Source organism: Mercenaria mercenaria, chromosome 16 (assembly GCF_021730395.1).
Source record: "Mercenaria mercenaria strain notata chromosome 16, MADL_Memer_1, whole genome shotgun sequence".
Taxonomy (NCBI): Eukaryota; Metazoa; Mollusca; class Bivalvia; order Venerida; family Veneridae; genus Mercenaria; species Mercenaria mercenaria.
Window position 1 is genome coordinate 41,500,895 of NC_069376.1, and position 24,998 is coordinate 41,525,892.

The window sequence follows — 24,998 nt, forward strand, 5'->3', positions numbered from 1 at the left end:
TTAACTCTAGGTACCTGTAAAACATTAGAATATCTAAAGTTTATTGAAAAAATCCTTTTCACAACTAATTCAGAGAGAACCACGGGAGCAAGACCATGTAGGATTTTGAATGTTTCAATAGGTATTATACGCATTCTTCTTATATGTAAGGAAGGCAATTTTACTTTATGCTATAAATCAGAATAGGAGGATAAATAGTTATCGTAAACAAATCTCAGTGCCCTTTCTTGCAGGTTTTCCATTTTCGTAGTACTGTTTTCAGAGCAAAAATGCCAAGCCATTGGGCAAAAATTAAAATTCGATTAAATAAAAGTGTAGAAATTGGTCAATTTGTTGAGCTTATTTAAATTTTTACCTATTCTTTTAAGGATGTTTAATTGTTTACCAGCTTTCTTGCAAATGTTACCAATTTAGTTTATAGTCAATAATTATACCTAGGAGCTTAACTGTATCTTCACAGGTTATGTTGCTATTGCAAATTTGGAAAACAGGATTTTTAAGGAAGGATTTCTTGCCAACTGCTATAGCTTGGAATTTGTCTGGTTTAGCTTGCATTTTGTTTCACTCTGAACCAGGCAATAAGGACATTACTTTCTTTTGTATGACTTGAATAACTTCACTGAAATTTGGAAAACGAAATGACAGAGTATTGTCATCAGCATAATTATACAGAGTGCTGTTATGAATAAAAAATATCATTTATAAAAACATTAGATAAAAGGGGCCAAGGATGGAGCCTCGTGGAACCCCTTTGCTTATACTTGCCCATGAACAAACACTATTTCTAACTTTAATTTGTTGTTTACGATTTGAAAGGTAAGACTGAAGAAGGTTTGAGGCGGGCTCTGATAATCCATATTCAGTTATTGAAAGATCATTTCAAAGGAAATTATCAAAAATATGTTCAAAATGGACAGTGAACTGTTTAGATAATACTGTTTCAAAAATCTTTGATGGGATAGATGAAATACTTACTGGTCTATAGTTATTATTGTGTAGAGCATCATTTTTCTTATACCTGTTTTAATTTGTCTGGGAAGGAACTAGTGGAAATAAAAAAAATTACCGAGTTTGTGATAGATTCAGTAAGAGCTTATTTGCCAAATTTTAAAAATTTATAGAAATTTTGTCAGCTCCAGTAGCTTTTTTATTGTTAAATTTGTCTTTGGTTTCACTGGTATGCTAAAAATTAAAGCTATCTGGTTTATATTTTCTTTCTTTGATTTTGTTTAGACGTGAATGGTTTTTCGGGTCAAATATAAAATCCTTACCAATATCTTCAGTCATATTTGTGAAAAAAAATCATTAAAAAGTTCTGAAACTTCCAAATGATCTGAAAGCATTTTTTCATTTTCATTCAATATTATTTTAGGCTTTTCAGACAAGCATTTTTAGACATATAAAGTTTAACTGTGCTCCAAAAATCAGCAGATTTTCTACCACCTATTCATCTCTCTACTGAAAATATTTATTAACAGATTTAACAGATTGTTATTTTTAGTTTGTTTACAGGGTTCCTATATTTGCTATACTTTTCCCAATTTCTGGAAGTTCTAAATTTTAAATACTTATTATAATACATTTTTTATCATAAATAGCTTTTCTAAGCTCTCTATTCATATATGGTAACTGATTTGATTTACGGTACATCTGTTTGGTGGGGACATGCATATCAATTTATTCAGAAACTAGATTCAAAATCATTATATATAATATCTATGTTATCATTAGATTCCAGTATATATGATGGCTCTGGTCCGATAATAGTTGAAAGGTCATTGTTGAAAGATTCAATATCAAAATTTCTAAAGCTTCTATACTAAATTTTCTGTTTCTCATTCTTTAGGAGTAGAGTTAGTAATGACAGTGCAAAAAAAAATGTGGCAATTTCTTATTCCAGTTGCAAAATTTAAGGTATTCATACAAAGCTTTTTGTTGTTAGTGATAATAACATCAAGTAATGATGGAGTACTATTTTTCATACAACATGTAGCAGATGTAATCAGGTTTCTAAAGTCAAAGAGTTCAGTAAAATCTACTAAAGGTTTTGCTTTAACACTATTTTAAAGATCATAGTTTAAATCTCCAATCAATATAAAATTATCAAATTTGGATATTAAAATATTGTCTACTTTAGCACTAGGATGTCAAAGAACATGTTCCACTTTAAAGTTTGGTGGTCTGTAAACACAAGTTAATAATCCATTTAGTTTTGTTTAGAATTACCTCTTAGCAGATGTTTTCTAAATGTTCTATTTCTAAGTTGTTTTTCCGGAAGGCTGGAATCTCAGACTTGGTGAAAGCAGCTATTCCTCCACAATAAAAGTAGATCAACCAGTTTGTCTGATGGCAGTTCATGAATGTCAAAAAATATTTCTTAAACTGTTTATATTTAAATAAGCTGTTATAAATTTATTTGGATGTTTGTTTCTCACAGAACGGATTTCTTCAAATGTGGAGAAGGATATATTTAGAGATAACTGTTCATCAGTGTCAGTGTTGTTGCTAAATACATAAAAAAGAACTTGTAAACTGGAAAGGTGAGCAAGTTTGGCATATCCCTGGTTGTCGCTGTTTCCAAGTTGGATACAATCGGCAGGAGTAATGTTAGCACATTTTATGTGCCCTGGGTTTAGCTTTATATAAGAAGCTGTTTAAAGGATCTAAAAGAAACAAAGCATATCCGGTTCAATAAATCTGAGAGAAAACCATCTAAGGATGCTATATACCAAGTTTGCCTGAAATTCATCAATTGGTTCTTGAAAAGAAGTTGTTAAAACTTTTCTAGTTATAGCTTTTGTTGGCCCAAAAGAAGCAAAGCACAACTTTTGACAAAAAGAAACTGAGATAGGACCATTTAAAATGCTATAGTTTATAATTATGTCTTCATGAAAAACAGTTTTGAAAACGATTTTCTCTTTCTAGCTTTTGCGTACCCTACAATGGTCAAGCAGAACCATTCGAAAAACATTAAGGGAGGTCCGTCCAAGTATGCCACAGACTAAGATTGGTGAAGATTTATCAAAGGAGTTTCCATTTTACCTATACAGCCCCCTAAATCGTTTTAACAAATTTCAGGCAGGTCAATACAAGGACGCTACAGTAGACCTATCAAGTTAGCCATGAGAAGAAGTATTTGAAGGTTTTCTATCTTTAGCTCTGACTGCTCCATAAAGGTAGAAGATAAAAAACAAATTGTTTGAACATTTTCCGCCTATAAACCGTTGGTCTGATTTTAAACCTTTCTAGAACCAACCGTAACCAAGATTATTGAAATAATACAATGTGTAAAACTTGACCACCATATTTACAAATGTTCTCTTCTCAAAAACTACTTCCGGTTTCTAAAGAATCGCAGACGTATTGCTTGGGTTAGGAACGCCAGACACGACTTTGTTTGTTAATTGTCATACAGCTGACAGTGGTAAGTTTTCGTTCGGCAATGCTTACTTGTCATTTGGCAGCTCTAACTTGCCATACGGGAGTGCTAACTTTTCATTGAGATGTTGACACTTAACGTTCGGCTACGATTACTTCTCATTCAGCTGTGATTACTTCTCCTTCGGCAGTGCTAACTTGTCATTACGCAGTATTGTCATTCGGAAATGGTGACTTGTCATTTATTAGTGGTAACTCGTCATTTAGCAGTGCTAATTTGTCATTTTGCGATGCTAATAAAGCATTCGGCTGTGCTAATTTGTCATTCGGCTGTGGTAACTTGTCATTCGTCCTATTATGATGCCAATATGCGCATGTACAGCTTGATTTTATACCTCTGATAAAGATAAAGTGATCCCCTACCCGAATAACCTCATCTTGTAATGTTTGTCCATTATAGCTATATACATCAGCTTGCTTGATATTTAACATTGGTAGCTATTTTGTGTTTAGTTTTTTTTTCACAAGTGACATGGCGGTCGTTTGAGCATGAGAAACAAATTGTATCTTCTTTATACTTAATTCACTGTACATTTGTATTCCTAACATGAAACACAACAGGCTAAGTTATGTTAGATAAGGTAAACGAATTTGAATTCTCCAAGAGAGGTATCTGAAAATTTTAAGATTGATGTTGAGCAAACATTTGTCGATTTTGCATTATAACTGAAAAAATGGACGCCTCATTTTATATATCTTGATTGCCCATGGCTAGCTTAGCTAATATTTATATTTTGCGATAAGTTGTTATAATGACATGGTGTGAATACCTAAAGTTTCCATTGTTCAATTATAGACGTTTAAGACAGAAAACACGTGGTATTCATTCCATCGTCTTCCATTCTAATACATTAATTGTTGCTTAACTCCTTGAGGCCGATATCGTAATATACCTGCTGCGGCGGGATAAGAATTACCACCTTACGTCGAAGAACATTATCTAACCATAATCATAATCACACTCGCATACAATCAGTTGAAATCATGCGAGAAACATTAACTTGGGTGTAAATTAAATATACTTACAAAATATTCGAAGTTTGAACAAATATTTTTTATATTCAATTTCGTCTGTAGCTTTTATCCAATTAGAACAAAATTTTCACTTCGAAATATTCACAATTTTAACACAACTACTGCGTTTAATAAGAAACTTCTTTACTGACATGTTGGACTTCATATAATTTCTTAATGAAATAAAAACAGATATTTTTCATTGAAAATTTTAGTGTTAAAATTTCATAATACACGACTTCAATATCATGAGTTCTTCGTTAAAAGCTTTGTAATTGTAAAGTAAATGAGAAAATGGCATTGCTACTTCTGAGTTAAACATTGACCATTTATGTTTTTCAGCTTAATTGTAACCTTTTTTATCAGTATATTCTTTGTGGTCCTGTAGCCAATACCACCTTGTGAGGTTTTACCAAATACCCCATTCATGTTTCCCAACTTGTAACATTCTTTGTACCACCATCCCCCACCGTCTGACTCCTCGACACAGCAATTGCTTGGCCAAATATCGTTGTCCCTGTCATAAGTCGAGAATTTCATATTGTTATGGTAACTCAGTAGTTCGCATATGCTACCCTCATAATTAAAGGCATCTACGTTCAATGTGTATGCAGTTGCCGCTCCTTGAACGGTAAACACTTGGTATTGCTCATAATCCTTTGTACCATCATAATTCTCTATATTAAAATGTATCTGACTGCCATCTCGAGTCAGACGGTGAATTTTCTCCAAGCCTAACCAGTGAGAGCCATCGATATCACCAAACCCACTAACGTAATCATTCCATGGCCGATAAAAGTTTACTTTACCGTCAATCCGATTCTGCAATTGAAACAAACAATGTCACATTATGTGTTTGCATACCTAAGTATTCTAAATGTAGCAATTGTAAAGAGACAGATGTCAAGTATTAATGGCATATTTAGGTCCCCTCGTCGCTATTGCTGAACTGACCATTTAAATCCACTTAGTTACAGTATTACCAGGATTGCGTTATGGTAACACAGTAGAAAGTGCTTGTCTTTAAATATCATAGTAGCGATAAACGGTTTTGTAAATTGTCTAGAACGTGAATAGAAAAATATTACCTGGATCAAAGTCCAACCCCCGTTCGTCATGTCGCAATACACAAAGAAAGGACATCTTCCATCTGGTGAGATGGAATAAACTCCGTCTGTTCTTGTGCCATTTTTAAATAGCTCCAAACAGTCTATAAATAAGAAATAATGTCTAAACAAAGAAGTTGTTATAAAATTTCACTTGCGTTTGTTTTGCAAAAAAACATAGTTGCATGCATTTCCTGTCTTGGAACTAAATACCATGATATAATGTGTTGAAAGGTAAGCGGAACATTAATTTTTTTCGATACACCAGACTTAAACAAACTAAACAGGGGACCACCAGGCAATGATTCATGTAAAATGACTTGCCTATTTACATATTGTAGTTCTAGACTTCCTCATGTTATGAAATGAAACAACATGGGACTTTGTGACTAATCCAGCTTATGCACATTTGAATAGTTCACATAAACAGATTCATTTCTCATCAACAGACTCAATCAGTCTGAATCTATATACCATTAGTTAGCTTTCTATGCTTCCAATGATATTTTCCCAGTTAGAAGACCATTTCTTTATTTAGTTCTATAAAAAGATCTTTTCAAATTATAGAACACAAGCATGCAAAACAATAGTAGACTCGGTTTGAGTCTGTGCATGAGAACTTAGGACTAGTTTCAACTGTATGTAGTTAAAATGAGAAATGTGCATCGAAACCTCACTTTTGAGTAGAATGTTTCATGCGGACGTTAGGAAACTATCCTGATGGCTTAGGAAAACCGGTGGTTCTACCAAGGTGTCCGTTTTTTTTTTTGCCTACAAAAATGTGGGGATGAGAACTTGTGATCTTTCTTCAACCACCAAAGTCTGGAAAGGTCGCCATATGGCAACCCAATTCTGAAAGAAGCTGTAGCGGCCCAAAATATTGTCGCAACCAAACCATTCAGTATCTTTTGTTAGGCGATTAAACCACACTTAGTAGAAATATTCACAATATTTTATTTACAGTCAATATATCGTATATAGTGCCGACTATAAATCATATGTCGATGGATCTTGTTTCTGTTTTTATCACCTGAGTATCAGATATAGAAAAGGTGGTTACGTCATACAGAAGTCACCTGTCAATGAAGTTAATGCTGATTTATGCACTCACTGTATATCACTATAGTACTGGAATTTGAGTTATTAAAGTGAATTATTTCTATAACTCCTGTAATATTTAATACATTAACACTCATAAGAAAACGTCAACTGCATTAAACTACATTATTCAAAAGGAGTTGAGAGGATTTTCGTCAGTGTCCCGGTATGTGTAACTACACAACCAATTTAAAGTGATCTATTTATTAAATAAGCTGAAGCTAGAATCTTTCGCGCTTTTGTTAGATCAGAGTTTTTCGCGGCTATTTAATTTCACGGAAATATACTACCCGCGAAAGGCGCTAATTTAAAAAGCGCGAAAACAATTCTAGGTTTACAGTATATCAATGTATGTTTGCGTGTGTGTGTGTGTTTCTTTTTAGATATACTATCCCTTAATGCCTCTGTCCACGAAAAACGTGCAGGAGTACAAAGTATCCGTAATGAAATAGTCATTAGAGAGTTTGAGATTTCAACCTTCGCCTTCCCCTTCAACGTCTCTCATATATATTTGGGGTAAAACGTCACCGATATGCGTGTATTTTATTTATATCAGACGTTGCTACTAAAGTTTTCCATGTAATATCAAGTAAGCCTAAGACTTCGCTTCATTACTATGTGAAATAAAAAGCTTAGTTTCAGGATTTCTGCTTATTAAGTTATTCGATTATCCATATGTATAATTGGACTAAGTTTGATGCGAAACACTATCAATAAGTATAAGAATAATGACGTTTTGTTTGGCTAATGATTTTAACTAAATACATTGAATTGAACCTGGAAGTATGAAGTTATCAACTCATTTTGTGAAACTTTGAGATTTTGTTCAGACTTTAACTTCTACGTAATATTTGTGTCCTCAGGCGGTATTGATTATACCAGAACGGTCTTTTTGTCGTAAGAAGTGAAGTTTTGAACGTCCGAAGATGTGATATCACGAAAGTCAAAACTTCAGTCTTTGTACATCTACTCTGTCCATATACTCGGCATCAAAGACTGAAATCTGGATGGAGGCACATGGCATGATAGTCATTTTACTTGAAAAAAATTAATGATAACGCGCGATTATCATTTGGTGGAACATTTTATTTTAACTTCCAAAAACATCAATCCGTTTCTGTCGGAAACAATTGCAATTTAATTATAAACATAAAATGGTACTACAAGTAAGACGGAAAAAAAATTCTGAAGTATCAGGCAATTTCAGATCTATGATATCATGATGTGAGAAGATTCCTGTTAGCCGTATGTGATAACTCCATTCTTTACATGCACGGACCCAGAGCCTGGCAGAAGGGCATTGTGGGTCAATTCCCCTTTGATTCTTACATTTTACAAAGAAAATCGGTCTTGAAACTTGGTGTGACTAAGACCCCCCGCCCCCCACCCATGGATGGGTGACCCCTCTTTAAAGTTGGTGTCCCTCTAATCAAAATTCCTTGATCCTCACATGCTTTACTTATGAAATAGTATATTCAAACAAATACGTGTATATGCCCACATGTTATTTCGTGCGACAATTTTCGTCTCCACCTAGCAGTTCTTGACTGTTTCGCTAAACACATGGTGACTTGGCACGATTATATTGTGCTGTCTGAGAGTTTGGCATTATACAGAGTCAAACTGAGTGCCACGATGCCAAAACGTATGATATCACGAGAGTATCTTACATTTGTTTCAAATCGCTTGTTAAATGTATCCATAAATTGTGTATATTGGTTCATGTTATCAACATATTTTTTAAAAGGTTATATTTTCAACAGGTACAGTCTACAAGTAAAACGCGTATTTTAAGGAATTCGATGTACAAAGTACCAATTCAAAGTAAAAAAAACTTTAAGAAAAACTATGAAATACTAATCAACAGCCTTTTGTGTTTTATCTCATATATTTAACTTAACTTCAAAGTATATCGAGAAATGCATTTGTAGTAGTTGGTTTTTGTTTAAAAATATTAACTGTAATATCTTTCAAGAACACCATTAACAATAGAATACGTTGATATGATTATCATTTTTATTTCCTCTCATATATAATTTTCAATCGTGCATTGTATACTGACATCATTTTATATAAAATGTTGTTTTTTTTGTAATCGCACTAATATCCATGCGATGATTATGTTAATTGAAATATTTTTTATTTAATTTTCATTTTTTAAAACCTCTTGTAAAAGTCATGCACTTTCGGACAATTGATATTAAAATGCACGAGAAAAACGATCATAATTACAGATAAATTGAATGGGCGGATTAAAAGAAGTAGGGTTCATTGTAAAGTTTGAAATCTCAAGGAATTTTAATCGAAATTAAACTTCATACGTTAACTTCGCAAGAGACGTTGAAGGGGAAGGCGAAGGTTGAAATGTCAAACTCTCTAATGACACTAACTCGACCGCAGCTCAACCAACGGTCCGCATAATAAACTTACTACATGTACTTCCGTTTGGTTTAAAAAAATGGCGACCAAGTACACAGCAATTATTGAGTTGACGCTTTTACAGATAATGTATATAATTAATCCACGACTCTATAAAGGGTTATTATGAAAGAAATTTGTGTACATATTAAATTAAGGGACATTCGTGCAAAGAGAGCTGTTATGATACATATAACTGACATTTTTGCTGCTGATGAGTAAGTGTTTCGTCTTAGATAAATATAGCTTGATAGTGACTTTTATTATAATAGATTTTCGTAATAGAACACGAATCAAACAATATTTTAATTTAACAGTATGTTTTTGTATTGCGACTTTTTTCAAATCGAAAATGGGAAAGTACATTGAATCAATGATTTATTTGTCACACCTTTACCCAAAATTAACGCCGGTAAGATAAATAATCAATTAATACTTTTAATACAGGAAATGTACAATCTGTTGTATTAACTGATCGTTCTTCCAATTACAGCTTACATATTACCATTATTTACACTTTGACATTGATGCATAACACAAGAAGGACGTAGTTAATGGTAAAATTACGTAAAAAGTCAAGGATAATTCTTTTTTGTTCAATATCTAAGGAGTTATTACGTATTTGTAATGGTTAATCTGCCTTACATGTAAAAGTTTGCAAAGTTTAGACATCTGTCTGTAACTTTTTTATAAATAAGGTTGAGGCCGTATAATAAATAGAATATAAATGTTACGTGTACTTTGAACTTATGTTCAAGTACAAACACTTAGATTTTCACAATTGTTTAACGCTACCGGAAATTTATTTTTAAATGTGGGATAAGTTGATAAAATATGGATGGTGAATGTTATACAGAAATTTTGATAAAACCAATCGAAACCATTTTATAATTCTATGTATTTTATTACTTCCACCCTTTTTAAGGTAAAAAAAATCATAAAGGTATTGCACTTTTAAAGCAAGTATATTTTGTGAACCCTGGCATACGTTTAAACAAATATAGTTAGAATATGATAAAGAAATTTCAATAAAACCAATCGAACTATTATTGTCTTATTATTTTACTCATGTTTTTATCAACTTAATTTTGAAAGTCACAAAATCGTTAAAGGATTGCATTTTTAAACAATTACAGTTGATTTTAACAAAACAAAACAAAAAAAAAAAAAAACAACAAAAAAAAAAAAAAAAAAAATGGTATAAAACACCATCATAAAGAAAATGTTACATTTCCAACATTTTTATTTTGTAAAGTAAGTATCTATCTCCATTTGAAAAAGATTCGCACAGTTTCGGTTGCTTTGTGAAAACTTTGTACACTGATAGCTGTATGTAAAAAGAAGAAAATTTACAAATTCGTCAATTTGAAAAAAAAAAATTCTTCGAATATTTCTTTCAGATAATATTTATTCAAACATCAATGCTTAATTATCAAAATATGGCTAACAATGTACTATTTAACCAAAAATTTTTACTTGTTGCGAACAAACATTTCACCCTTATGTTTGGCTTGCATTTGCCTAAAATCGATTGAAGATGAACAATGGGGTAGTGGCCGGTAATTTCAAATATCTATGAATTCAAAGCAGATCAGGTATGGTTCTGATATTTTTTTAACTGATATATATATTTGTTGATCAGTTAAAACGGGAGAAAAAGTTTTCCATATGAGCACTTAATCTTATCTAGAAAGTAAAAAATAAAACTAAAAGAACTAAAAGTAAATTCACCAGTTTTAATGTCTCTTCCAAATTTACATCTAAGATGCAAGGTGACCAAAACATTTTTATTATCATTTTAAAGTTTCTTTTGTGCTTCATTAAAGCACAAAATATAATCTCAAAATCTTAACGGCATAATTGTTTTTTGTAGATTTGAATTCGTTTCTCGTTTTCCATATTAATATAGTGGATGGGGTAATCATGTCAACATGTGGCATTTCTGCTTATATAATACCCTGTATTCATAGGCACTTGTAAGACCTGAAACCCCTATAGCATTAAATGGGTAATTATATGTATTATAAAGTCCACCCCAACCCTGAGTTTTTTATATTTTACTTGATTTCTGAAATGCTTCAAGCGGTGCTTTTTCTGCTCTTATTTATCTCAGAAACTAGTGTGCTTCAAGCTCACAGAGTATGAAAAAGTTTTACCGGTAGAAAAAAATACTTAAGCGAATGCAATTTGTTTGTATTTTGCGACTTCAGTCACTAAAATGGTATAATTATATGTATCAATTTTTCTTTAATTTTAATATTCCATGACCAATAGATTTATTCCAAATGTGAGTAAAATATCAGTAATGTAAATTTATAAAATAGATCTATATATTAAAAAAATCTTCTGGAAGGATAGAACGCAAATTCGCAGAATATTAGCAGTCTCAGTTTAACTGAGTTTGTAATGAGACATTATGTAATTAACAACACCTGTTTCTCACTTATATTCAGTGGCTTAAGCTGATTTCTATAATAAAAATCCATGTGATCACAAGCAGCATGAATAAAACAAAACAGGGTTCAAGTCCGTGGATTATCTCGACAGCAACCAAATGGTAATTTAAAAGATGAATAAAAGATAATAAAATTGTTGCGTTAAAAGGTTCGTTAAGGGTATGCCAAGATTGTACAAGTGAACTTAAACACATGTATTGACTGTCCTGTTATAATAATACATACATTCCTGCATCTGTGGGAAACTAATTCTTACTCTCACAACACATCAAGACTATATGTAGTCTCTTGGGTAAAAAGTACTCGTAACAATGCAACATTTTAAAAACGGTATTCATGCACATGCATGTTAATACAAATATAATCAAATCCCTAAATGGACTGAATGTAGCATGCAAACTAATTGTTAGTAGCACCCATCATTTAATTGCTGTAACTGTGTAACTGTATCTAATTTCTGTTGATTTTATTTCAGAAAAGTCTTAAAATGGCTACCACAGAAAATGAATATTATCTAAGAGCCATATTGCTGCTTGCTGAAGGTGGTTCCTATATTTCAAAAGAAGTATTATACAGAGAACATTCTGGTGACTTAAACAAACTTCTCAAACATTTTGAACATAAGTTAAAGTATGAGTTGCACGAAAAACAAATAGAGAAATTATTTCCACGAAATGGAAACACTTCTGTGGACACATGGGACCTTCAAATGCTAATAATAGTAGTATTAAGACTGTTTCATAACTCCCTCAAGCACGAAGATAAAAGAAATTTACAATACATAAAAATGTTGCGTCATGAAATTCAAGCACACAGTCCTTCAGTAACACTAGATGATGTTCAGTATGAGAATATCAAAGACCAGCTAACAGATGCATTGACCAACTTAGCTTCCGGCTTTGGAGAGAATGTGCAGAAAGAATGTAAATCAATTATCAACAAGTACACATCTGGACCTCTCGATGTAATGTCCGCTAGAGAGTGTCTGAAGCAATTACAGAATAATGATGTACTGTTTAAACAAGTGTTGGAGAAGATCGAATGTTCTAAAAATGACATATGTACGCGCTTAAATGCCACAGAGAAGAGTCTATCGGACGATGTCAAGAATATCAGTCAACAGGTGACAGGTAAAGACACTTATATACATAACAAAATATTTGTGCAGAACATATCTGACAAAATGCTGGTAATGTGATGACAGGTGCTCACTGTAAAGGACAGGTGTCCTGATAACTCATAAGAATTAAACTCGCATGCACGAGACTATTTATAAGATAAATACACATAATAGCATTTTTGTAAGACTAATTTTTAAGATTCATATGACAACTGTCTTGAAAATCTACCAAACTTATTTGTCACAGTATGTTAATTCCAAATGAGCAATATTACTTAAGGTTGAATTGTAAATATACTTGTCAGTATATTGGAACATACAATCACAATCATACTTTATATATACAAAAGGATATAATTTCGTATTATTTTCGCTTAAAGATGCAGGCCTCTGGATTTATGAAAAATAGTTCAAAATTTAGAAAATGCTTTCAGTGTGTTAGTAATTACAGTGACAAGAAGATATAAAGTGATTCTGTGCATTTTAAAACTTTCAGTCTTTAAAAACACTCTTCAAAGCTATTCAGCAAACATCAACCTCCCAAAAGCGTATGTCACGAAATTTGATGAAAAATAGAAGGATTTCAGTTGTATTTTGTTATAACCATTAAAATATTTCTTTAAACAATCTTGGTTTATTATTATTTTCGATATTGATATCTGTTTTAAAATATATCGTTATTCTAATATTCATCTGGAACAAAGTCCTTTTAACATTCCACCCGTACTACTGGATTAAGCGAGTACACAAGAAATGAAAACTGCTAAACAACTGGCATAACATTCTGAAAAAGAAATGTTTCAATCGGTATTTAACAGCACAAGAATTTTTATGATACTGTCTTATTTTCAGATCTTGAAAAGAGTTTGATGGAGCAGCTGCAAAGACTTGATGCAGGAACATGCAGAAAGAAAATCAAAGGTAAATCATTATATGCTGTGTTATATGTAAAAAAAGTTTTATTTATGTAATTAAACATAACAGCTCACTGATGTTCAAAATTTGCGTTTCAGTTGGTATGCATGTGGAGTTATCGCTCGGTGGACCAACACAAGAGTGGATCCTTCTGATGGAGAGAACATTGAATGATGTCTTTAATGAAGCTTATAAAACGTCTGGAGGAAAATTTGAAAATATCAAGAAAAGGGTAGAGGAATTACTCGACGATATCAAACAAACACAACAATCAATTACAGAGGCTCAAAAACGATGTGCATCATTCTAATGTTTGAATGCTTCACATACTCTGGCCTATTGGATTTACTTCAGTATCTAACGAGCCAGAAATATCGAGGTCGGCTTGGTGCTCTATCAGAAACATTGTCGAAGCATTTCAAGGTTGATATTCCAGTAACGGCTACGTCTACAATCTCACCTGCATGCTTGCAAAATGCGTTAGACAGTTTAGGTACGTATATATCAGATTAAAGTTTGCTTGTGCACCAAATATATCTTAATTATTTAGTGTCATAAAAAGTCATTCAATTAACACGCAACTTTAAATAATAGTAGTAATGTATAAAGTTAATGCTTTCAATCTATTTAATAACTTTTTACTTCTTGATAGTTTCTTATTTTTTCTTATAGTATATTCGTGAACGGACGTTTCTATTTGCCTTATTGTCAGATTATGTTAGTTTGTATACAGAAAATGTTTGGTTTCTGTACCAAAGCTACCCTTTACCCTATCAGTTAAAGCTATCAATTTAGATACATGTATATATTTTTGAGGAGATTGTCATATTTCGCACTTTTGAAATTGTTAATTTCTTACCAAAATAATATTTGATATGAGATTTGTGATGCGCGACATTTAAATAGGTTTTGATGTTATAAATAAGCACAAAAGAAGTAACTTGATTTATTTAGGTAACTATGTTTTGTTTTATATAAATGTAATATCTTTACTGTTAATCAAGTAATACATTAATTAGCCTTTCCTCAGACTTTAAAAATACATTAGAGAATGTTATTTGACACAAATTGTACAACAGAACGCGAACAGGAAAACCAGGAGGCTGATAATGAAAAAAGTCACAGTCATCCGACTGATGAATATAAAAAGTCGTTAAAGCTGGCCATGGAATGTTCATCTGTAGAAGACTTGGTATACCTCTGGGAAATGTTTCAACAGGGCGGTGCTGCACATCATCTTGATAGAATAGCTAATATGCTTTCTGAATTATCTGGGAAGAGAATAACGTTGTCATCGTCTATAGATCTGCAAGAATTCAAAGAAGCGCTGGAAGATACAGGTGAGTCTAAACGTGTTAAAGATTCTTAGTTTAAAAAAATTATCATATTCCTAACAATCATTGAGTGTCAAATCAAAATATAATGTTGCAAAGGCTATTTCTCTTTTACATGTATACGGATACAACACAGAAACACAGGAAAAGTTTTTTTTATAAAAGGGTCTGTATCGTGTCCTGTCCAGAAATCTGCTGCCCACTGAGAGATTACAGTACTATTTGTCACAAATGTTTCCCATGAACAGACGACATAGTAACACGCAAACGCATAGCTCAAAGGTCACACTTGGAGTCAGTGGTCAATAGGATTTATTTTCTTGTCTGGACTATATCTTTCGTAATCCATTAAATGTTTTGTTACATGGTACAAATGTTCCCCATATGAGAAAATGTGCCTCGAGCAACATTCAGACTTATAGCTCAAATGGTCAAAGTCACACTCTGTTGTAAAAGGTTAACATGTTTTTTTTTCATTTTTGTTTCGTTTCTGTAGTCCAGACAATAACTTTGTCGTCCATTGAGGGATAAGTAATCCACTGAGGGATTATAAATACTTGGCACAAATGCTCCCAATAAACAGACGGCATATCATGTGCAACTCCAAGACCCTTAAAGATCCATAATTTTGTATTTCATCAAAAAGTTTAATTATTACAAAAATGTACCACATTATGAGAAAATGTACTTTACATAGCACCTATACCTCTAGTTCAAAAGTCAAAATCACACTCCTTGGTCAACCGTCACTAGGATTATTTTTCTGCTCAGTCGAAAACTGTCGTTCATACCATCAAAGAATTTCTATATAATTGAAACAAATTTCCCCATAATGAGATGATATGTCATATGCAACCCTCAGATCCTTAACACAGAGGTCAAGGACATTACTAGAAGTCAAAATTTAGAAGTTTTTTTCCCTGTCCTGTCTTAAACTTTATCTTTGTATATTCTATTATTTGCACAAATGTTTCCCATAATGAGACAACATTAAGACCCCTAGCTGAAAGGTCAAATCACACTTGGAGATCGATCAAAGGTCAATAGGTATGCTTTCATGTCCGGTTAGTAAGTTCGTCATCCATCAGTGGGTTTTAATGTTACTTGGTACTGATGTTCCCCATAATGAGAGGACTTGTCAGCAACACAACAAGCTTATGTGCCATATGGGCCCGATAAGAAAATGCTGGTATACTTTTTTAGAATACGTCCCTTTAGTATGATATTTTTTTCTTATAATTTCTCATCAATTTTAAAGTAAAATATCATTAAGATGATTTTTCATATCACAAGCAACGGTATATACACCATTGATATATAGCAGATTGCTAGTTAAGATAACTGTAGTCATTCTCAACTAGAGAACTTGTATTGCATGACAATACTTCATTCAATAGTTAATTTCTGTATATCTAAAATTAAACATTATTTATTCAGGGTACTTAATCAGCTGTCATATGTATTTAATTACAAGTACAAGATAAAATTGTTGTTCATTGATTAGAAAATATGATTTGACATCCTATATCCGGAAAAACTGTCGTATAATTGATGTATCAAGCAGTTTAAGCAGCGCATATTACAAAATTGTCCGCCCTCAGAATATCTAAACTCAAGACGTATATATATATATGGAACAAAATGTTAAAATCATCATTAATGACTATGAAGTGTATCTAATCAAATCAAGTTAATGAACGGACAATTCAAATGAAATATCCTATCAGGGATATAAAAAGGAAAAAATGATATTTTTAATCAAATAAAAGTATAGTTTATTTTAAAACATTGTTTATTTTCAAATAAATACCTTTGTGACAGCACGACAAAACTGTAGGAATTATCCGGAATTGGGACGGCTAACTTAGCTATTGTAACATGATTCACTAATTTATGCTAAACTAAAATTGTCGTTACTTACGAGATGCTTAATCTGTTATCACATGTAACCACATGACAATCTTGTTGTTCATCGAATAGAAGATATATGATTTGACTTTATCCAGAAGAAATACCGTAAAATTATTGTACCAAGCAGTTCAAGCAGCACACATTACAAAATTGTCCGCCATTAGAATATCTAAACCCTAGACATAGTATTAGGAAAAACTATTAAAAACATAATTAATGAAGTGTTTCTAATCAAGAACAATTGTGATTAACGAACGAACGGACAATGCAAGTGCAATATTCTAGCAGGGGCATAAAAAGAAAAAGATATTATAACTCAAGTGCAATTATGAAGGCCATTTAAATTGTTCCTTCTGTCCTAATGTATTTTCAAAGTAATTTTCATGTAAGTGACAAGTGTAAGTAGATTCCTTTGAAAAGTTCTTACTTAACGAGAGCCTTTTTGATAGTAAGGATGGACAATGGAACATGAAGTTTATGATATTAACATGTTGATTACAAGGTACTAGTGCATTCTCAAGCAGATAATCATTCTCAATCATTTGTGAAGATGACTATTAACATCACTGATGTCTTTGTTATTTTTTTTTATATTTACATGATACAACCGTACAAACTAACTACGTTTGCCTGTTTGTCTATCTTTTTTGCCAGTTGAAAGTGCTAATGATCCTGATGTTGGACCAAGCAAAATAACAGGTAAACAAATTATATGCAAGTTGATATCGGTATATGACTACAATAAACAGAGCCTGCAACATTTTCGTTTTTTTCTCGTGTTGGGCGACCTATGGTTTTCTACCGTCTTATTTCATTAACCGACGTAACGTTCAATTTTACAATATTTATAGACCTGTGCTGTATACGTTTGGTGAGTCATGAATTACATATAGAAAATCCTTCTACATATGTCTTGTTGACTTCCTGTTGAATGATTAAGTACTGCAACTTTATGAATCTATAAATATAGATTATTTAACTGAATAAATAAAAATGTGAATGTTAATGTAGACTGCTTGTATTAGATATCTGTTCTATAATTGTCTCATCTCATCGGATTAAGACATATTCGACAGATAGAGAAAGCATTAAATTTTAAAAGCATTCAATGATGTCGGTAACTAACGCTGTTGTCTCTATACTTAAAAGAAATAATGAGCACATTGTCTTTTATGCATTCCTTTCTCATCAAAAAAGAAAATTAAGTGGTATGAAAAAGTCGTTGGATGTAAATTGAGATGTTAAAATTTATCATGTACAGGTACATACAGAACTTTTATAATGCATATATATTATATTAAGCGTAACTAACGTAAGAACATAAAAATATAGGTAATTGCTGTTCAAACTAATGTTCTTTTAAGTATGCGGGGAGAATGATAAAATCAAAGGTAAGTTATTTTAGCATACTCATATTGTCATAGTTAACGATATCCTATACGTATGATCTATTGTATACCTCATTACAGTATTAATTAAGCTGAAAATAGTTTCTCAACTAGATTTTTGTCAATTATGATTTCATGTTCTTTATTGAAGACTTGATGAAAGATGTTTGTAAAGGTCAAGAAAAGTATCTCCCACTACCTGGTAAGTAAATATACAAGTGCTTAGGATGTCCAGACCATGACTTTACATTTCTACCAACTAATAATTCTGCACAATAAAAGTTCATTTAACCATATTTAAAACTTTGATCAATCAATATAAATTAACCTTTAGCGGTGTATAAGTAATTGGGAAATTTTAAGATTGCAATTAAGTTATTTATGGTACTCTTCATTGACTTCCATTAGGTCTGAAATGTAGCCAACATTATTTGCTATCAAATTTAACCAGTTAATAATCTCTTGTTCATACATCAGATGATATTTTTTACCATATCATCCAAAACAAATTTGAATTTTGTGTAAAATTGTTATATCAAGTAGTCCAATTTAGCATCGTATATAACAAACCTGTTTGCTAAAATGCTATTTAACCTCTAGTCGTAAATATTAGTGATTATTTTCGAATGAAAATAAATCCGAAGTTATTTATGCCAGGAATTATCTGGTTTTTTCTCGCTGGTATTTTTAGATAAATGCTATTTTTAGACAACTTGTCATTACATATGTATGCCATTTGGAATGCTTCGGTTTCAACAGCAAAACTATCTCTGACGTCACATTATCAATTGCAAACATGGCAGATGAAACAGACACAAAATTCTTTAATTTAAATCTGATTTCATCTTGTATAATTAAACTATCGGGCCATGTTAAAAGCTTTTGCAGGAAGGCTGGACATCCTGTTAATCTAGAGGAGCAACGTATTGACGTGTCGAATGTTCCTGATTCGGAAAAAATTACAGGTAATATAACATGCAATGGACGAAAAATAATGTCGTCTCTGTTGCTTTCTATCACTGGTTTGAAGAAATAATCCAGGCTTACAAATATAGAGATAATGGAATGAACGTGTAGGGTGTGGTGTGTATGTTATTATTTCTCAGCTGGATATATTACGCGATACCGCGGTCATGAATTTGATTTTGAAACAGAAATATTTGTAAGGGAAAACATGTTAATATGTGGTTTAATACTGGTCCGACTTACATGGTAAATAATGAAGCAAACATATAAGATACACGTAGAATTTTAAATGGGTTGAATTTACACGTAATTTAACCAAAAGACTTTAATGTTCGATATGAAAAGTGAGTAGAGATATTTACCCTGACACCGGCTAGATATTTTACCCCGACACCGGTTTCAATATGGCAGGTCTGCATTGAAGTTTTCTATAGGCAGTATGCTGAGCGTATATAAAGGTATTATGTAACATTACTGCCACAAATAACATTAATACTGCCTTTAGTTTTAATTGCATTACAGTGGATTACAGTTGCAGGAAAGAAAATAGTAAACAAACATAAATATACATAACAAAAAGTTGAGTAATGCACTTTTTTATGCTTTGTCATTAAAATACTCATTAATATAGATGTATCAGAGAAGTCATTGTTACAAAGACATTTGAACTAGGACAGCCTGTTAGGGGAGGCTACTTTGCGGACTGTCTGGGGTCTTTTTGTTAGGTACATTTGTACCAGGATTTATAGAAGTAATATAGACCAAGCATCAATTGATATTTTTTGTTTTACATGAGAACCTACTTTAATTTCAATCGGAAGATACAGTGGTACGTTTAAATCCCTTTACTTTCGGTTTGAATTACATTTTTCAGATCTGCATTTTAGCAAAGGCATGCATAGGCCATAAAGATAATTTAGGAAAATAAAATCGAATATAAATTTGGTTCTGTTGTTTAATATAAATTGGAAAAGAAATTTTGAATTCACATGTCTCGGGTGATGCTATAGTACAAAACTTTCAAGTTTCATTGGAATAAAATGTATTTAATGGTTTGATTGTAACTATAGTTTGAGATTTTACAAAATGCGTCCAAGTGAGTAAAATGCAATCGTTACCTAAATCAAATGAATAATTTTTGACAATGTTTCGGGCATGAGAAAATTATGAATGGTAATTTTAATTCTGTTTGACACAGGTTTGTATTCTTTTTGTTACATGTACATTAATTGTGTTAAGCAGTATTTATGTACAGGAGTATGGACCTATCTGCTAATTGTCTGATAACCATCAAAAATAGTATTCATTTAAGTTCTTGACAAATATAGAAGACTCTCATTTAGTCCCCTTTTGATAGGTGGTGGCTTCAATTTTTGTTGTATATATAAAGTATATTACTATATATCTTAGTAAGTCTACGATTTTGTTTTCCCGCAGTATCTACCAAGGGTTAGAATGTTGAGGAACATATTGGAAACTTTATTTCGCCAGGTTTAATATCGATTAACGACTTCTTATAATTTTCTTGTTAAAACCCAAGTGCTTAGAGTATATAGTGGTAACTTCACATGTCGCTTATTACCGTACGAATATGTAGGTCATTTATTGCAAAGTAAATTTGCGTTATATCTATACTGAGAGCGTGTTAATATGCTGTTAACAGAAAAATTTGAAGACTGATGAAAAACTTCAAAGTACAAATTTACAATGTATATTGAATTCTTGTTTACATAAATAATTTGTTGACAAATGCTTACACATGGATCGTTTATTAGTTGTAGTCTGTTTATATATAAATATTAAATATACATGTTCTGCTAGAAACTGAAGTCAAACTGAATCATTAGTTTTCCCATGAGAAAGGGTCATACAAATTTTCTTCGTTGATTGCACTAATTCTTTAGTGTTATAAGACGGAACGTAAGCAGTTTTTAGCAAAACGGTTATAGAATTCTTATTAACAGCAAACACTGTGTATATTCAGGTTTGTGTTTGGGACTTTTTAGGACCCCATTTCCCATCTGTTTAAAATGCTTCTATAATCATTAATGTCATTTCAGTTGATAAAATAATTGAAATCTGCTACTTTTTACTGGAAATCTGCTCATAGCAGCCATTGTATTAGTCTGTAAATTTGTTCAACATGGGGATGGTTATAATGCAGCTTGAGCTTAATAGACTCATTCAGTATTTAAATGTTACAATTTAATTGCATATTAAATTGAGGACAATGTAAAAAATGTCGAAATGAAATCATTATTAAAATCGATAAGTGCCATCAAACATTTAAAAGGTTACAGTGTGAAAATAATGAGAAGTTTTGGTGACTGTATGCGTAATCATTCATATAACCTTTCTGTGACTGAAAATAAAGGGCTCGTTATTATACAATGTATTGTGAGTAAAAATGATTAATATACAGATGCCAGTTTTGATATATGCATGTTCTTTAAGTTATTTGGTAATATTGGATCACATTTGTTTTCTAACTGGTAGTACAACTTAATTGGTAACGATGCTGTTGCTTATAGAAGTTTGTGGTTTTATAATTATATTTTCATATTCATAAACATCATAATTTTATAAATCCAATACATAATATGATAATGAGTTAACATGTTATTATCTTTCTTGAGTAAAGTATCTGTCTGGCTGTAAATCCAATAATTCAGAAATATTTTATGTATATAAAGGTTAAACGTTGATAGTTTATATAACAAATTATCAGTTTTTAAACCAACATGGATTTGAAAAACTCACTTCTGGATAGCGACTATTACAATATGAACCTTTCATCAGGTCATTATAAGTTTGAAATTTATAACATATGGAGCATCTAGATAAACTACTGGTTATGAATAGGCTAATTAGTTAGCACTCAGATTGTTTTACTGTTGAGTGTGTTACCTTGACAGAGATAAATGGAATGCCTATCAGATTTACATCACGAAGGGTCCATTTGGTCTAGGGGAACTATTTTGTTCATTGTAATTAGTATACTACTTCCCCTGGAATTTTTAATACAGATGTTATTGAGATATTCGGGATTTGGACTGAGTAATTTTGATATACATTTAGTATAAATTTACATTCAGTAAATATAGATATACTATTATCCCGGCTTTGAATTTTGGGGGATAAATTTATAAAGTAAATTTATTGTGGCGGAAAATTCTGACAGCCGGGGATCATTTTGTTAAATAAATATCCTAGCAATTACTTGGCCGGGTCGTAGGTCTTACTTAGGTGGAATATTCTTCGATTGGTGAAGTTGCTGGAGTACATTTCAAAATTTAGTTTTTTCTGTGAGCACTGGGTTTTGCCCACAAGCTGTTGCTAGGCTTGGTATCTCCTATGTGTCTCTTTGGCATTGTAAATTTCCTTTCGATAGGACCGAATATTGATATAGTGTTCGCAGAAAAATGCTAGTGTCGTATTGTATGGCAGAAATATTGGTAAATTATTGTACGTGTATTGTACACAGCTGAAATATTGCTAAATTATTTACGTGTATTGTACACGGCAAACATATTGCTAGTCCGTATTGTGCACAGCTGAAATATTGCTAAATTATTTACGTGTATTGTACACGGCAAAAATATTGCTAGTCCGTATGGTGCACAGCTGAAATATTGCTAAATTATTTACGTGTATTGTACACGGCAGATATATTGCTAGTCCCTAGTGTGCACGGCAGAAGTATTGCTAATTTATTATACGTGTATTGTGCCCGGCATAAATATTGCTAATTTATTATACGTGTATTGTACACGGCAGAAATATTGCTAGTCCGTATTGTGCACGGCAGAAGTATTGCTAATTTATTATACGTGTATTGTACACGGCAGACATATTGCTAGTCCATATTTTGCAAGGTAGAAATGTTGCTAAATCAGTGTACTTTTGCTGTATTGCTAGTCCATATTGTATGGCTGAAATGGGTGTGAAATTATGGTACGTATATTGTACATGACAAAGTGCAGTGTACACGGCAGAAATATAGCTATTGTCCGGATAGATATATATATATAGCGCTGCAGAAATTTTGCGTAAAGTTTATTCAAGAGTGCAGGCATGACTGGTCCTCGGTTGTTAGAATTTTCATTACATTGTCTTTCCTGGGTCATTTTATGTGACAAAATTCAGGCTTACATTTAGACAGAAAGATGCGGCCACAAATTATCCAAACTTATTAAACTCCAAACTTATTAAACTGTCAATGAATAAGTTGCATAACTTGAAGTGATTGCATAACTTGAAGCGATATTGAATCACCAATTTGTAAATGAAATATGAATAAGTTGCATAACTTGAAGTGATATTGAATCACCAATTCGTAAATGAAATATTTGTCAGTGTTTGAGAAATTAAAAGGAAGTGTATTTCAGAATTTGTGTTTATTATTATTCTTATGATTCATAATTCTGGTCCTTAAATAATAGTGATTATTTTCGAATGAAAATAAATCCGAAGTTATTTAGGCCAGGAATTATCTGGTTTTTTCTCGCTGGTATTTTTAGATAAATGCTATTTTTAGACAACTTGTCATTACATATGTATGCCATTTGGAATGCTTCGGTTTCAACAGCAAAACTATCTCTGACGTCACATTATCAATTGCAAACATGGCAGATGAAACAGACACAAAATTCCCACCCACCACACCCTTCACATATGTTTAATGTTGTATTATGGTTACAGATCTAATGGTACTACTCTTGCACGTTATTTGTAACAATAACATATTAATGTTAATATTGAGAAAAGGGGAATCGGGTAGTGAAACCATTATCCGTGACAAAATAGTAGTAATATTTCTGAATTGTATTGACTATGGAAAAAACCATGAATTACCAATAAAGACATAACCGACTTTTCCGATAATGTTTTTGTTATCGTTCTCTATTTATACATGCGGCTTTGTTGATTTTACAAAGATACTGCTGTCAGTTGTTTATTTTCAGGCAACCAAGAGGTGATGTCAAAAACAGGTTCAGTGATGCGCAGGTTGTGGTTCTTTTCAATGTGCTTTGGACATCAATATCATATGTCAGTGACTTGATCTAACGACATCCAACTGTCTATTGTGGTACTCACTGAGCGCTTCAATTTGAACTATTACTGAATCAGTTCTAGACATTATCGATCTAACACGGAGTTTAGACTCGCATAACATTGCAAAATCTTCAAGGCAGTTTTGAACTGCCAGTCTTGCTACACCAGATGGTAGTTATACCTTCATCAGGAGAGCTATTTAAATCAGATGTATGGAAATTAAACTTAGGGACAACTCATGCCAGCGACTATGCCTATTTACATACAGATGATACCTCGTCTATTTGAACTACCGGTACTATTGACTGATTTCCAGATATTATTGGTCTACTACAGATTTAGATTCACTTTTAAAACATTTCAAGATCTTGCGGGAAGGCAGCTGTGAACTGTCAGACTGGCTACATCAGATTGTAGTTATACCTTCATCAGGAGAACAATTTACAGCAGATGTATCGAAATGAACTTTAGGTGGAAATGAAGGTTTTAGTTATTGCATCTATAAGCGATGGACGACACATGCTAGTGACTATGCCTTTTTACATATAGATGGTCCATATTTCAACTAATTGAACTACTGCTGATACAGTTGACATTATCGGTCAAATACAGATTTTAGATTCGCTTAACATAGAATGGGAAGGCAGTTTTGATCTGTCAGACTTGCTTTATGATGTACTACAGATTGTAACATAAATATACTTTCTTTTTTACGAGCTATCAGGAGAACAATTGACACCAAATGTATGGAGGTGAAACTCCAGTGGAAATGAAAGTTT

General features: G+C 32.2%; 2 protein-coding genes across 2 annotated transcripts; one reads left to right on the top strand and one right to left on the bottom strand.

Moving 5' to 3' along the window:
- Window positions 1-4,590: 4,590 nt before the first annotated feature.
- Window positions 4,591-5,683, bottom strand: LOC123539955 (fibrinogen-like protein A). Its single transcript, XM_053527542.1, has 2 exons — window positions 5,541-5,683; window positions 4,591-5,274 (listed from the first exon to the last, which is right to left on the bottom strand). The coding sequence occupies exons 1-2, from the start codon at window positions 5,568-5,570 to the stop codon at window positions 4,756-4,758; spliced, it is 549 nt and encodes a 182-aa protein (XP_053383517.1). The 5' UTR covers window positions 5,571-5,683; the 3' UTR covers window positions 4,591-4,755.
- A 3,438-nt stretch (window positions 5,684-9,121) lies between these two features.
- Window positions 9,122-23,831, top strand: LOC128549657 (uncharacterized). The gene is made up of 7 exons (XM_053526811.1): window positions 9,122-9,292; window positions 12,006-12,660; window positions 13,503-13,571; window positions 13,664-14,058; window positions 14,645-14,905; window positions 17,465-17,509; window positions 18,350-23,831. The coding sequence occupies exons 4-7, from the start codon at window positions 13,860-13,862 to the stop codon at window positions 18,406-18,408; spliced, it is 564 nt and encodes a 187-aa protein (XP_053382786.1). The 5' UTR covers window positions 9,122-9,292; window positions 12,006-12,660; window positions 13,503-13,571; window positions 13,664-13,859; the 3' UTR covers window positions 18,409-23,831.
- Window positions 23,832-24,998: the final 1,167 nt, after the last annotated feature.

Excerpts from the sequence above, each read along its gene's own strand:
- LOC123539955 (XM_053527542.1), bottom strand. The coding sequence starts at position 5,570 with ATGACGAACGGGGGTTGGACTTTGATCCAG. Across the intron at positions 5,275-5,540 it reads GGGGTTGGACTTTGATCCAG|AATCGGATTGACGGTAAAGT; the intron begins GTAATATTTTTC and ends TTTCAATTGCAG.
- LOC128549657 (XM_053526811.1), top strand. The coding sequence starts at position 13,860 with ATGTGCATCATTCTAATGTTTGAATGCTTCACATACTCTGGCCTATTG. Across the intron at positions 14,906-17,464 it reads AGAAGCGCTGGAAGATACAG|TTGAAAGTGCTAATGATCCT; the intron begins GTGAGTCTAAAC and ends CTTTTTTGCCAG. Across the intron at positions 17,510-18,349 it reads TGGACCAAGCAAAATAACAG|ACTTGATGAAAGATGTTTGT; the intron begins GTAAACAAATTA and ends TCTTTATTGAAG.